Source organism: Oryctolagus cuniculus, chromosome 21, assembly GCF_964237555.1.
Source record: "Oryctolagus cuniculus chromosome 21, mOryCun1.1, whole genome shotgun sequence".
Lineage (NCBI taxonomy): Eukaryota > Metazoa > Chordata > Mammalia > Lagomorpha > Leporidae > Oryctolagus > Oryctolagus cuniculus.
This window is the reverse complement of record NC_091452.1, coordinates 23,590,511-23,604,739: the sequence shown is the minus strand read 5'-3', so window position 1 is coordinate 23,604,739 and position 14,229 is coordinate 23,590,511. Positions and strand designations below refer to the sequence as shown.

Here is a 14,229-nt window from a genome sequence, read left to right as displayed (position 1 = left end):
AAAGCTGGCCTGGCTGAGGGGCGTGGCTGCCATGTAAGGGTCCCCCCACTCACAGGCCTCAGTACCTCCTTAGCCTGTGTCTGGCTGGCATCCTGCCCTGGCCTGGCTCCAGCCCCGCTCTCTTTGAGCCTGTGCCCTCCCTGTCACGTGGGAGCCCCTCACTGGTCACTTGAGGGTCCGTGTCCCACACTGGATACCGACCCCTTGGTGACAAGGGGAAGGCCGGATTCTGGGGCAGGTCTGGAGCAGCGGGCATCAGAGTCACGCCTGTCATTGCTGCCCTGCTTGGCCTCACTGTAGCCAGCAGGACCTGTTCCGCGTGCTGAAGGCCTACACGCTCTATCGGCCAGAGGAGGGCTACTGCCAGGCCCAGGCACCCATCGCTGCTGTCCTGCTCATGCACATGCCGGCTGAGGTGAGTGCCACCAAGCCCTGGGCGGGCAGGCGGGTGGGCGGGCAGGCAGGCGGGCAGCAAGGCCTTGCTCACGTCTCTCTCCCCCGCAGCAAGCCTTCTGGTGCCTGGTACAGATCTGTGAGAAGTACCTGCCCGGTTACTACAGTGAGAAGCTGGTGAGTGCTTGTCTGGCCTGGTGCCTGCTGCAACCTGGAGGCCTCCACTGCCCACTAGGCCTCTGCACGGGCCCAGGCCATGACCCCTGCCTGGAGCGCCGTCTCTCCTATCTGAGCTTTCCTCGGCCCTGACCAGCGGGCCCCTCGAGCCCACGCTCACGGAGTGACCCTGTGCCTGCCATGGCCCTGTCACCCCCTTGCCCCCACCTCTGCTCACGGGGCCTGGTGGTGGCCACCCCCACAGGCCACAGTCATGGCCCCGTGGCTTCTGTGTCGTGCCAGGAAGCGATCCAGCTGGACGGAGAAATCCTGTTCTCGCTGCTGCAGAAGGTGTCGCCGGTGGCCCACAAGCACCTGAGCCGCCAGAAGATCGACCCTCTGCTCTACATGACCGAGTGGTTCATGTGCGCCTTCGCCCGCACCCTGCCCTGGAGCTCCGTGCTTCGCGTCTGGGACATGTTCTTCTGCGAAGGTACCAGGCTGGGCTCCGGGGCCTCCAGCTTCAGAGAAGCCCCCTGAAGGCCCCCTTGCACTTACCACCTGCCCCCCCCTCCCCATGCAGGAGTCAAGATCATCTTCCGGGTCGGGCTGGTGCTGCTGAAACACGCACTGGGCTCCCCTGAGAAGCTCAAAGCCTGCCAGGGCCAGTACGAGACGATCGAGCGACTGCGGAGCCTCAGCCCCAAGATCATGCAGGAGGCCTTCCTGGTCCAGGAGGTGCGGCCCACCACTGGGAAGGGGACTTTGTAACTCTGCCCCACCCCCACCCCGTGCCAAGCCCACTGCTCGGCAGCCCAGGACAGTGTGGGTGGAGGCCTGGCTTGGCGGGGCATCCCTGTCTGACCCCTTGGGAGTCAGGAGGAGCTGCAGCCCCTAGCCCCCCTCCCTGTCCTACACTCAAGGCCACGGCTCTCTTCCTTTTTACTTCCTGTCTCTCAGGGCTGTAATGCGGTGGTGACACATGAGTGGCCAGCCTCTCTGGGGTGTGGTGAGGGCCAGACTGGGAACAGGGCTGAGGCCAGTGTTGGGGGCACAAAAGCAGAACACTAGCCCATCTCTGCACCTGGCTTCTCCAACGGCGGCCACAGGCCAAGGCATTATCCCCCCTTCACACAGGAGGAAGCGCAGGCCCGTGACGCCGCCAGCCAGAAAGCAGCAGGGCTGGAGCTCGAGCCTGCGTGGCCAGGCTGCTCTGGGAAGCTGGCGGGGGGGGGGGGGGGACACAGTGGCCGAGAGCAGGTTTTACCCCGGCTGGGCCTTACCCCTCCTGGACTCTGAGCTCACCTGGCACTCAGCCCTGGGACTTGTGCTCACAGCTTGGGACCAGACCCCATCCTTCCTGGTGTCAGTCTTTAGGGCTAGCAGGTGCCGAGGGAGCGTGGGAGCCCGGGCTGAGGGGCAGAAAGGGAAGGTCCTTCTTCCTGGTGCCCACCTGTCCTTCACTGCCCCCACAGATAGTGGAGCTGCCCGTGACCGAGCGCCAGATTGAGCGGGAGCACCTCATTCAGCTGCGGCGCTGGCAAGAAACCCGGGGTGAGCTTCAGTGCCGCTCCCCGCCCCGGCTGCACGGCGCCAAGGCCATCCTGGATGCAGAGCCCGGTCCCCGGCCCGCCCTGCAGCCTTCGCCATCCATCCGTCTGCCTCCGGACGCCCCCCTCCCCGGCTCCAAAGCCAAGCCCAAGCCACCCAAGGAGACCCAGAAGGAGCAGCGGAAGCGGACAAAGGCGAGTGGGCAGCTGGACAAGCCCCCAGCCCCAAATCAAGCCGCTGCGGGAGATGCACGTCCCCCACAGGATGCACCCCCAAAGGATCTGGCCCCACAGGAGCCAGCCCCCCAGGACTTGGCTCCCCAGGATTCAACACATCACCGCTCCCAGGAGAGCCTGACATCCCAGGAGAGTGAAGACACCTACTTGTAACCCCGGCAGCTCCGGCCTCCGGGGCGGGGTCTCCATACTGCTACACGGTTCACGGACGGACACTCCAGGGCCTGCCCACCCTCCTAGGGACCAGCCTCCTGGCCGCTGCACTGGGATAGAGTCTGGCAGGCCCAGCACAGATTCTGCCTGAGCCTCCTTATTTATTTTCTCTAGAGTTGGAGCTCGGGCTGGCCCAGCCAGTGCAGGCCAAAGCTAGGGCCAAGTGGGTGGGGCCCCACTCAGCCCCGCCTCCTGGGGGGGTTGCTCCCAGGGCTAGGGCTCTGCCGTGAGGGGAGAGGGTGGGGTGCTCTTTGTGTAAAATAGAAACATGGTTTTGTACAAAACAGAAATAAACAGCTTGTGTAGAGAGCTGGTGTGCAGCTGGGGGCTGGGAAAGGGGTGCCGCTCTGGCTCTCAGCATCCTCTCCACACCCTGCAGAGCCCCCCAGCTGGGCCCCCCAGCCCAGCACCAGAGACGCCAAGTCCAGGAGCAGCCTTGCCCCATCCCTGCGGCCCCTCCTCCACCGAGACTGGAACCTGGTGCTGGGCAAAGCAGCGGGTGTGCCCCAGGCCTGGTCCCTGACTACCTCCCAGGGGGAGCAGGCTCTCTGAGGGGGGCTGCAGGATCTTCCTCCTCCAGGCCTGGCCGGGACACCCCTCAGGCCCTGACCAGCTTCCAAATGCCCATTCTGGGTCACGGGCCGACACCAGGGCTGGGGCCCCTGAGTATCCTCACCCGTTCAGCCCAGGCCTCCCGCCCTCGGAGGCGGCGGGGAGAAGTCTGGGTGCTGGTCACTAGCCCTCACCGCGTGCCCGTGTGCCCGGCTGGGCTGGCTCTGTCAGCGGCTCATCAGGTAGCTCTGTGGTCGCCCACTTCTTAGAGCTGACGGGGAAGAAAGCAACTCCCCTGGAGAGGGGCGCCAACCTGGGTTACATCCTGAGCCCCTCAGCTCCTTCTCCCGGCCACCATCCCAGGCCCGGTGGTCACCCCTTGATGACTGGCAAGAGCCAGGACGGCGTGTCCCAGGGAGCGCCCCCCACCCCACCCCACTGCTGAGGAAGCGGCTTTCCCAGTCAAACAATAGCCACTGTTCCTGGCAGGGGCCCAGGCAGGGTTAGACATGGCAGGGGAGGGAGGGGCAGAGCCTCGCCGGGAGCTTGCAGGCATCTCCAGGGCCTGGAACATCTTGTCCCAGCCAAGCTGGGGATACTGAGGCCCAGGCAGGCCACCCACTTCCTGCCCCCTGCCCCCAGCCCCTGCTGTTTCCCACTCTAACTGCACCTGCCATTGATGAGCCGGGCCCAGTCTTTGAGAAACACCCCTCCTTCCCTGGTCCTCCAGGGGACAGGCAGCTGCTCTGTTGTCCACAGGAACCCAGAAGGCCAGGCAGGAGGCTTATCCATCTGCCTACAGTGCAGGCGCTGAGCGGGCAGGCGGCTTGCTCAGGCCTGCCCAGCCACCCTGAGGCCTGCCTCAACCTACTCGGTTCAAAGCCTCAAAGCAGAGGCCTGCAGATGATTTGGCCAGATAAGGGCCCCCTGGAGCGTGCCCTGCCCTGCTATGAAGCCCACCCTGGGCTTGCTGATGCCTGCTCAGCCTGCGGGGTCTTCTTAGACCTGCGGAGGCCGGGTAAGATCTAGAGTGTCTGCCAGTGCTGGCGGGGGGGAGGGGGCAGGGGGCTGGAGGCCTTGGGCCTGAAGCAGCTTAGATGGGGGTCCCAGGGGCCACAGGCTTCAGGAAGGCCCGAGCAGGCTCAAGGCTCTGGCCTGAAGTCGCTCTGGCACACGCCATGCACCCCTAGAGTGTGGCCCTGGGCCTTCCCGGCCCACACACCTAAAGCCCTTACCCCACCGTGGGTGGCTCAGGCACAGCCGGCCAGGACGCCCCTGGCCTCTCTGCCCCTGGTAGGGAGCCTCCTACTCTGAAGTCGGCTGAGAGCAACAAGTGAGGCCACCTGGGTTTCACCCGGTCAGCCCACGACGAGGTCGGGAGGTGTGGGGCCATATGGACACGGGTTTGAGTCCCCGCTGCCACCGTGGCCATGTGGGGTGTGAACCAGCAGATAGACATCTCCGTCCCTCTCCCTCCCTGTGACTCTGCCTTCCAAACATAAATAAAATCTTTAAAAATAAAGTGGGGAAGGGTATGTACCAAAACCAATCCCAGGAAGCCCCGGCTGTGGGGGACAAGGGGCTTCGGACACAGCCGCCCAGCCCGCTGCCCCGGCGTCCCCGCGCCTGCCGAACCGTGAGCAGACGGCACCGGGGCACGGCCGGGAACCCAGCACGGGGCCCGCCAGGACCGACGGCACACTGGCCCGCTGCCCCGCCACGCCCCTGCGGCCCGAGGGCAGCGTGCTGACCCCGCTGGCGGAGCTCCGCTTCGTCCCAGGCATAAAAACCACGTGCGGGCCTCAAGGCCAGAAACCGCCCCACCCACGTCCCCCCGCGCAGCGGAATGGGCGGGGCCGGGGGCGGGGCCGGGGTGGAGCCAGGCGGCGATCCCAGCCGGAGCCAACGCGGCGCGGCCGTCGGGGCGGGGCTTGCCGTGTCGGAGGCGGCGGGGCGGAGCCGCGGCGGGGAGGCGTGGCCATCCCGGATAGGCCGCGCGGCCCTCAGGGCGCGGCAGTCAAGGATCCGGACTCCGGGCCCGACGCCCGGCGGGGCGGGCCCGGGGCGTAGTTGGCGGCGTGGTCGCTGGCGCGCCGCGGCTCCTTTAAGCGCAGGGCACCACCCCTGCCGCCCCGCCTCCCGCTAGGCCTGGGTCGGGTGGACGGCGGGGTCGGGTCCACGCGATCCCCGATGGAGTTGCGCATCCTGGAGCACCGGGTGCGGGTGCTGAGCCTCGCCCGCCCCGGGCTCTGGCTCTACACGCACCCGCTCATCAAGCTGCTCTTCCTGTCCCACCGCAGCCGGTGCGTGCCCGGGCTCGGGGGTCCGGCCGCGGAGGACGAGGGCGACCCGAGACCGGGGGGCCGTGGCTGGGGAAGGCGCTCCCTCTCCGGCCGCCATCTGGCCCGGGCCTGCCCTCCCCGGGACCGCCGCCTATCCGGCCCGGCGAGGGCCCCTGTCCCAGGGCCTGTCCGGGCGCAGACAGCCCCAGCGAGGGCAGACAGTGCTGGACCCTGGCCCGCGGAGCCACCCCAGAGGGGCACGGGTCCGCCTCGGGCCGCTCCTGTCCTGCGGGGATGGAGGAGCCGGGGGCTCTCGGGGAGGCGGCCCCCTCCCCAGTGCCTTGGGGAGGAAACTTCAGCTTGGCGGAGGAGGGTACTCCTGGCCCCAGGACCGGGCCAAGGCGGGCCCCCTGCACTCCTGGCTGAGAATGCTTCCCGCCCGCCCCCAACCAGGTGCAAGTTTTTCAGCCTGACCGAGACGCCCGAGGACTACACGCTCATGGTGGACGACGAGGGCTTTAAAGGTGGGGGCTGCCCTGGGGAGGGGGCTGCGCTGGAGAGGGCGGGGCTGGACGCTGCAGGCTTCTCGCCAGATGCCGGGCTCTGATGTCCCAGGAGCTGCGGCCTTTTTCAAGGCTGATGGACCTGGGTTCAGGTCCTACTGCTCCACTCCCTGCCCCGTGAGCAACTGGCTGCCCCTCTCTGAGCTCCGTTCGCTGTATGAAAAGGGTGTAGACAGGGTTCTTCTGACCTAGGGGGATTTCTCCTCCGAGGCCTCTGCAGACTGTGTGTGAGGGAGGGGCCCCCGGCGGTCTTGGGCCTGCAGCAGGGTTGGGGTTCCCGGCGCTGTTGGAACCCCCGTGGGCGTTATATTTCCTTCCGAGTTTTATCGCCCACGTTCGGACCCGGCTGCTCAGGGAACTCTGGGAATCTGAGGGTGGCGGAAGGAATGCTAGAGCGTGTGGGCATCCCAGGGCAGGGCCCCCCTACCCCCCAGCTCAGGACTGAAAGCCAATCCTGGTCCCTGCCTGGCCCTGGAGCTGACTCTGGCTCCTGCAGTCCTGGCCGGTGTTCATCGGCCTGGGATCTCAGGCCAGCCAAGTGGGGCTTGGCCCCTGCCCCGGGTCTCTCCGAAAGGCCTTAGTTTACCTGTTTGTGCTGCAGGAAACCCTGGGTCTTGCCAAAAGGGGGCCAACCTGATCTGCTGGCGCCCCCTGGTGGTGCCACGTGGTGTAATGCCTCTTGGCCAATAGAGAGGAGTCCCGTGGAGCCCATTTCGGGGATGAGGAAACTCTCAAGTCGCTAGCCCCAGTGTCCCACAGCAAGTAAACGGCGAATCTGAGTTTGGGTCCAGATCTGAGCCTGGAGCTCTGGGCTTGCTGCGAAATTTCAGGCCCCAGCAGGCAGCCCTGACCAGGCATGTGCCCCCGCCCACAGAGCTGCCCCCTTCCGAGTTTCTGCAAGTGGCTGAGGCCACGTGGCTGGTGCTGAACGTGTCGTCTTCCAGCGGGGCGGCGGTGCAGGCCGCCGGGGTCACCAAGATCGCCCGCTCCGTCATCGCACCGCTGGCCGAGCATCACGTGTCCGTGCTGATGCTGTCCACCTACCAGACGGACTTCATCCTGGTGAGTCTCCCGCGGGGGCGTGGCGTGGCAGAGCAAGGGCGCCCGGGCCGGCACCCACTTGATGTGCCCGTCTGCCCGTGGCCCAGGTGCGGGAGCAGGACCTGTCCGTGGTGATCCACACGCTGGCCCAGGAGTTCGCCATTTACCGTGAGGTGGGCGGGGAAGCTGTGCCTGTTGTCAGGGACGATTCCAGCAACGGCTTCCCCCGCGCCCAGCATGGTGAGGGCTGCCCCCGGACACCCATACTGGAGCGGGGCCTGCCTTGTCCCACTGGGGCCCTGCAGGTGGGTCTGTGCACCTGCACCCCGACACTGACCCTGAGGAGCTGGGAGCTGACCGGGGCCGGTCCCTCCCTGATTGACCACCAGGGGGCGCGCTTGCTCCAGACACTGGTCACTGGCTGCCCTGTCTCCAGCAGGGCCCAGCCCCACGGTGCATCCCATCCAGAGCCCCCAGAACCGCTTCTGTGTCCTCACCTTGGACCCCGAGACGCTGCCGGCCATCGCCATCACCCTCATCGATGTCCTCTTCTACTCCCACAGGTGAGCCCTGTGTGCCCCTGTTTTCCACCCCCAACACCTTCCTCCATTGGTTCTGGGGGTCCACCCTGCCCTGTGTCCTGGGGGGGGGGGTTCCCGGCCCCCTGGGGTGCCCGTGGGCCCTCCGCCGATGCTCGGGGAAGCGCCGTCTCCACTGGCATTGCAGAGCGGCTCCCGAGCCAAACCCTGGCCAGGCCCTCTCTGCCAGGGTCCTGCAGGGCCCCACCCACAGCTACAGGAAGTCAGGCCCTTGGGCAGTGGAGCAGCGATGAGCGGTCCTGGCCCAGCACCACCCCTGCCAGTCCCTTCCCAGGGGGGCTGGAGGCTGCTGGGGAGCAGAAGGAGCGGGCTGGGGGCCCCTCAGAGCCCCTCACCCACTGGCCCTCCCCAGCACGCCCAAGGAGCCGGCCTCGGGTTCCCTGGAGTCCAGCTCCATCCCGTTCTTTGCCTTCTCCCTCATCGAGGGCTACATTTCTATTGTCATGGACGCCGAGACACAGAAAAAGTACGTGACCGCCCCCCCCCGCCCCCACCCCAGCCGGGGCCGCAGGCCTCACCAGAGGGAAGAGGTGGGACCTGCCCCGGGGACTTGGCTCAGACACAGCCCAGCTGCCCTGCCTTTCCCAGGTTCCCCAGCGACCTGCTGCTGACCAGCTCCTCCGGGGAGCTGTGGAGGATGGTGCGCATCGGCGGGCAGCCGCTGGGCTTTGGTGAGGGCCGCTGCCCAGGCTGGGGGTGGGGTGGGGCTGGGGTGGGGGCGGGCGGCCGGGGTGAGCCACTCCGGGCCCTCTTGCAACCCTCAGATGAGTGTGGCATCGTGGCCCAGATTGCTGGGCCCCTGGCGGCCGCCGACATCTCTGCCTACTACATCAGCACCTTCAATTTCGACCACGCCCTGGTGAGTGCCCCCGGCTGAGTGCGGGGTGGGGGGGGGTTGGGGGGGCAGGGCAGCTCTGGCCAGTGCTGACCCCCCTCCCTCCCGTCCACCTGCCTGCAGGTGCCAGAGGACGGAATTAGCAACGTCATCGAGGTGCTGCAGCGGCGGCAGGAGGGCCTGGCCCCATGAGGCCCCGCGGCGGCGAGGGGGGGGACCAGAGCTGGCTTCCTACCCCTCCCTCAGGCTCCCCCCACTCCCGGGAGTTGGGGAGGTTCCAAAGACTTCTCTAAGCTATTTCTTCAAGCTCTGGGATGAGCGCCCCCACCCCGTTCCTGCTAGGGGGCCCCTCATCCTGCTGTCCGTATGTATAAGCTGTGCCCAGGCACGCCAGCCCACACGTGGACACGTGTGCGTGCCCACGAGTGGAGTGGGCAGGTGGCAGTGGGAACACGGTGCTCGGGGGATCCGCCCCTCAACCCAGCCCTGCCTGTGCTGCCCTGGTCTTTGCACAGTCCCCGCCTGAGGCCTGAGCCAAGCCCCTCGCTGCCCTCCCGGGGCCGGCTGCCCCCCTGGGCGGGGCTTTGGTGTCCGTTCCTGCCTCTGGCTGGGATGCCTTCCCCGGCCAGGCAGCTTCTAGCAGTGCCTAACCCCTTCCAGGGCTTCCAAGAAAGTCTTTTTTACATTTATCGCTTTTTTTTTTTTTTAAATCTACAGTTAATAAAGGACTTGGCGGTGCCTGGGCTGGGCTTCTGTTCTTGGTTGGGTCTGACCTGGCCGGGCTGAGCCAGGGTCACGTAACTCCCACCAGGGGGCGCTGTCTGCCTCTGAGATGGGGGGTGCCTCTTCCTTGGTCCCTTGCTGCTTCCAGGAACAGCCCAGGAAGCTGTGGACCCCTGGGCAGAAACTGCCGGGGCGCCCCCTCCCTGCCGCGTGGGTGTGGCCAGGAGACCCCTCAAGGAAGGCACCAGAGGCACCTTTCCCCGCCCCGCCGCCTGCTTTCTTGGGGGCCTCGCCTGTGTTCTGAAAGTCGGCCCAGCCCTCCGTCAGTTCTTCCTGCCCTGGGTCTCTCCGGGCCTGGGTTTTCCTGCCACAGGGGCCGCCTGTGATGCACACTGGAGGTTATCAGGTGCCCTCAGCCCAGGCCCGCCCACGCTAGGCCCGGAGGGAAAAGGGTGTGACTTTTGTGTACTCAGAAGTCGTGGTGGCCTCCTGGAAAAAACTAGAACAGGGGGCTGGGCATCTGGCAGCCCGCCCGCCCGCCTTTGCCCCTGCGGCCCCCCGGGGGGCTGGAGCCTCAGGCTGCAGACTGGGGGAGCCGACGGTGAGGGTGAGCAGAGCGGAGGCCGGGTGAGTGAGCAGGGGGCTCCCGAGCCAGGTCGTCCCTCCAGCCTCAGTGTCCCCCGGGCCTGGAAACCTAGGAGGCAGCTCCTTCAGGAAGCCTGGGAAGGGGTTGGGGTGGGGAGTGCCTGCTTCCTCTCCCTCACTGTCTGTGGCTCTGGCGGGTGTCCTGGGCGTGACTGGGGTGGGGGCTTCGGGATCCACAGCCCTGGGGTAGCGTCCCCCACAGCCAGCCGGAGGCTCCTGGCCCTGTGTCTGGCTCGAGTGTCTGACCTCTGCTGGGCTGTGACAACGTGTCACTGCACCCCCGAGCCCCCACAGGTGTCTCTAAGCGGGTCCCAGCCCGGCCAGGCTGCCCGGAGGGGGCGGGGTCAGCATCAATGTCGCCTCTCTGAGTGTGCCTGTGCAGAGGGGCTGGTAGCTCCCAGGGGATTAGGGTCTTTGGGCCTTCAGCAACTCACACATGGATGGGAGGGTCTTCTCTGTGAGTGCCAGGGAGGGGGTAGCGGTTTAAAACCCGAAAGGAGTCTGGGCGCCCAGCTAAGGTGCAACCTTGGCCCTGGACCCAACCGATGCTCAGGGTCTGGTCAGTTAGGCCTTGCACTCTGCCGGGCTGGTGCGGAGCCCCAGGAAGTAAGACTGCAGATCCGGGCTCGGCACGGGGAGGGGGTGCAGCTCCCGGGTCACAGCCCATGTGGCAACCCCCCCCTCCCGCAGCCCTGGGAAGCCCCCATCTGCCCCATCAGTCGTGACGCCTGGGCCCCTGAGGCCTCAGACCCCCCCCCCCCCATGTCCAGCGTGTGTGGGAGGATGTGGGCGTGGCGGTGCGGGGAGGGGCAGCGACCTGTTCCCACCCCCTGTGATCTCCACGCCGATACAGAGGAAGTGACCGCTTACATCCAGGCCACACTCGGGCTGTGGGGTCTGTGTCTGTGAGGCGGAGCCACCTGCTGTCCCCTGCTTGCCAAGTTGCTCCCCAGTTGTTGGGAGCTGAGCAGGAGAGAGAGGAGAGGGGGTAGGGAGAATGGGGAGTTCTGTTGCAGCCGGCCCCCAGGGCGGGCACCGGGAAGCTCCTGCCTCATCCCTCTCCCCGCCCCCCCCCCCCGCCCACACCCTCAACTCTGCAGCTGCCTGCATAGCTGTGTTCAGCATGTGCACCTGTGGTCCCAGCGACTCGTCCACGGCCACACAGCCTGGGCGTGGCCGCGACAGAATTCCACAAGGGCCGTGTGCCCGCAGGAACCCAGGGAGTTTCCCCAAGGGACGGTGACTCTCGAGCTGACCCCTGAGGGATCGGGACGATTTTGCAAGATCCCTTTGCAATCCCCCGCTGTCTGCGTTGGTGGCAATCCAGTGTCTGCTGCTGGTGGCCTCGGCCCTGGCTCCTCCCCCCCCTCCCCGGCCCCGGTGGGGTGGCTACGTGTTGGGCAATGGCCACGGTCTGGGCCCTGGTGCTGGGGGTTCCAAGATCAAGGCTGCCGCTGGTGGGGATGCCCAGAATTCCCCTCCGTGGGGCGGCAGGCGGGGTTGGTCCTGGTCCCCTATAGAGCGGCACTTGGCACTTGGCACTTGGCAATGAGCAGGGGCCGGGGTGTGTGTATGTGTGAGAGAGAGTTCACATGCATGGCTGCACATATGTGTGCAGCTGCAGGTCGGTTCCTTCTCTGCGTGTGTATCTGCTTGTGCCTGTGTGTGCGTGCGTGAGCATCGGGGCCTCTGGTTCCCAGTGTGTGTGCTGACGTGGGCCCGGCTCGTTTTGTATGTTGGAGCACATGAGAGGAACACGTGTCGGCATCCCTGGTGTTCATGGTCACGTGGGTGCCTGTGCGTGCCGCCCTGCCTCGCCCTGCCACATTTGCCGCCTCCCCCAGAGCCCAGCCCTCACCTGTGGCCACAGGGGCGTGGAGGCACTGGACGGGTACCCGCCCCTCCCCACTTCTCACCGCCCCCCCCCCCCCGCCCTCAGCCTCCCCAGTTTCCCTGCAGCCTCTCTGCCCACTCCTTCTCTGCCTCCCTCTTCTGTCTGCGGCTGAAGCCAGCCTGCCCCTGCCTGCTGCCCTGTGCCCAGAGCCGCCAATTCCGGGCTCCTGTCCTGACCCCGAAGGACCTGCCCCCGGCCCTCGCTCAGCCACACGGTTCCTCACCTGGGTTGCCGCCCCAGTGGTCTCCCCTGCACCCCCTGCCCCAGCCTCCATCACCCTGTCAGCACATGTCCCCTCCCTCCCCCATCACAGCCCCCTGCATGGGAGGGCCACACTGGAGACCCTCGCCAGCTGCCTGGCCCTCCAGGCCGCCCTGGCCCTGGGTCTAACACTGAAGCGAGCCTTGTCTGCCCCCACTGCCTGCCGCCTGTGGAACAGGAAGGGCCGTGGGAGGCCTGCGACTTTCTCCTGCCCCCGCCTGACTCACGGCATCCCAGCTCCATTAGGCTTCCTGGGGTTGATGTGTTTTCAAGTGAGTTAAGATTGATTGATTTGAAAGGCAGAGTTACAGAGAGAGGGAGAGAAAGAGAGACGGTCTTCTATCCGCTGGTTCACTCCCCAGATGGCCACAACGGCCGGAGCTGCGCCGATCCAAAGCCAGGAGCCAGGAGCTTCTTCCGGGTCTCCCACGCAGGTGCAAGCACTTGGGCCATCTGCTGCTGCCTTCCCAGGCCATAGCAGGGAGCTGGAGCGGAAGCAGAGCAGCCGGGACTCGAACCGGCACTTTGGTCTGGAATGCTGGTGCCACAGGCAGTAGTTGAACCCTCTGTGCCACAACACCTGCTGCTAAAATATGCCCTCCCACGGTGCACGTTAGTGGGACGCTGGAGAAGTAAGAGGAGCTAGGACCAGACTCAGGCGCTCTGGCGCCAACCTGGCTACTGCACCCTTGCTCGGTTTGCCCTGTGACCTGTGGAAGCATCGCCTGTTGGCAGCTTTTGGCTTCCCTGCACCTGTGCAAAGCCAATGCCTTCCTTTCTCTACCTGCTTTCCCTGCGGGCTGCCTCTGGGGACAGCTCCCCTGACCCCAGCTGCTCACGCCCATCGTCCTTGGGTAGAGTAAGCTTCCATGGCCTTCTCTCCCCCTGGGAAATACGTGAAGATGAACGTCTGGGGACCAGGGTGGGGCACAGCGGGTTAACCCACCACCTGCCAGCCTCCCATGGGAGCACCAGCTCGAGTCCTGACTGCTCAGCTTCCAATCCAGCTCCCTGCTGATGTGCCTGGGAAAGCAATGGAAGATGGCCCAAATCTTTGGGGCCCCGCCACCCATATGGGAGACCTGGATGGGGTTTCTGGCTCCTGGCTGTGGCCTGGACCAGACCTGGCTATTGGGGGCCATTTGGGGAGTGAACCAATGGATGGAGGATTTCTTTTTTTTTTTTTTTTTTTTTTTTTTTGTTTCTCTGCCTTTAAAATAAATAAGGAAGTCTTTTTTTTTCTTTTTCTTTTCTTTTCTTTTTTTTAGATTTATTTGAAAGAGCCACAGAGAGAGAGAGAGAGAGAGAGAGAGAGAGAGGTTCTCCATCTGCTGGTTCACTCCCCAAATGACTGCAATGGCCAGAGTGGTGCTGATCGAAGCCAGGAGCCAGGAGCCTCTTCCAGGTCTCCCACGTGGGTGCAGGGGCCCAAGGACTTGGGCCATCTTCTACTGCTTTCCCAGGCCACAGCAGAGAGCTGGATCGGAAGTGGAGCAGCCAGGACTCAAACCGGTGCCCGTATGGGATGCCGGCACTGCAGGCCACGGCGTTAACCTGCTGCGCCACAGCGCCGGCCCCAGGAGTCTTAAGTACAATACAATGCATGCCCAAAGTTCCTGGGAACCTCCCCAAGAACAGGGTGGGGAGAAAGCATCCGTTCCAGACATCTGCTCCAGGTCACTTCCTCGTCCAGTGCGGCCGCCTGGGCGTCCCGACGCGCCCGTGGGAGAGAGGCTGTCATTCCTCCACCCACAGCCCCGCCGGAAGCCAAGCTGGGCTCTTCCGAGCAGCTTTCTCCAGTTGCCTTTTCTGTTGAGCAAAGCTTTTGGTCTTTCCTGCTTACTGCATCCGAGTTGTGCACCGAGAGCGAGCTCTGTGCTGTCGCTTCTTCCTCCCCTCCACCCCCACCCGGCCTGCGCCCCAGACCCAGCCCTCCCAGCTCCCAGTGCCACAGGAAACAGATCCACGTGCAAAGACACCCCGCAAGGGGGCTTGCCTTGGGCTTGGCCCCCCACTCCTGCCCTGCAGGGTTGGGGGAGATGGCTTCCCAGGACGGTGATGTCATCCCAGCCCCGAGCCCACCCCCACCCCCCAGCTGAGCCACAGAGATCTGCTTCCCGCCCAGGACACAGGGACATTGCTAGACCCTGGGGTACCACGCGCATTCTCTCAGAACTTAGGTGTAAAACGGCACCCCCAGCGGATTCACCTGACACTGCACTTTCTTCTCGCTGAGTCATGCTCTGTCGCCAGCCCAGTGCCCAGCACACACAGCGGCTCTTAGG

General features: G+C 65.5%; 2 protein-coding genes across 3 annotated transcripts in view; both read left to right on the top strand.

Annotated features, from left to right (window-relative positions):
* The window catches only part of TBC1D10A (TBC1 domain family member 10A), a 30,906-nt gene extending 28,048 nt beyond the window's left edge, over positions 1-2,858 (top strand). Inside the window, exons 5-9 of the mRNA XM_008274706.4 lie at positions 301-415; positions 505-570; positions 853-1,042; positions 1,133-1,287; positions 2,025-2,858. Coding sequence (XP_008272928.3) covers positions 301-415; positions 505-570; positions 853-1,042; positions 1,133-1,287; positions 2,025-2,489 — 991 coding nt within the window. The 3' untranslated portion in view covers positions 2,490-2,858. The remainder of the gene's footprint in view (positions 1-300; positions 416-504; positions 571-852; positions 1,043-1,132; positions 1,288-2,024) is intronic.
* Positions 2,859-5,116: 2,258 nt separating this feature from the next.
* CASTOR1 (cytosolic arginine sensor for mTORC1 subunit 1) lies at positions 5,117-9,164 on the top strand. 2 transcript variants are annotated; one of them, XM_051826686.2, is made up of 9 exons: positions 5,117-5,404; positions 5,837-5,907; positions 6,821-7,008; positions 7,095-7,227; positions 7,427-7,550; positions 7,939-8,052; positions 8,175-8,257; positions 8,351-8,445; positions 8,545-9,164. In XM_051826686.2, the coding sequence occupies exons 1-9, from the start codon at positions 5,292-5,294 to the stop codon at positions 8,611-8,613; spliced, it is 990 nt and encodes a 329-aa protein (XP_051682646.2). In that variant the 5' UTR covers positions 5,117-5,291; the 3' UTR covers positions 8,614-9,164. The 2 variants fall into 2 exon arrangements, with proteins under 2 accessions (XP_051682646.2, XP_051682645.2); XM_051826685.2 differs by having other exon boundaries at positions 5,132-5,404; positions 7,424-7,550.
* The last annotated feature ends 5,065 nt before the right edge of the window (positions 9,165-14,229 follow it).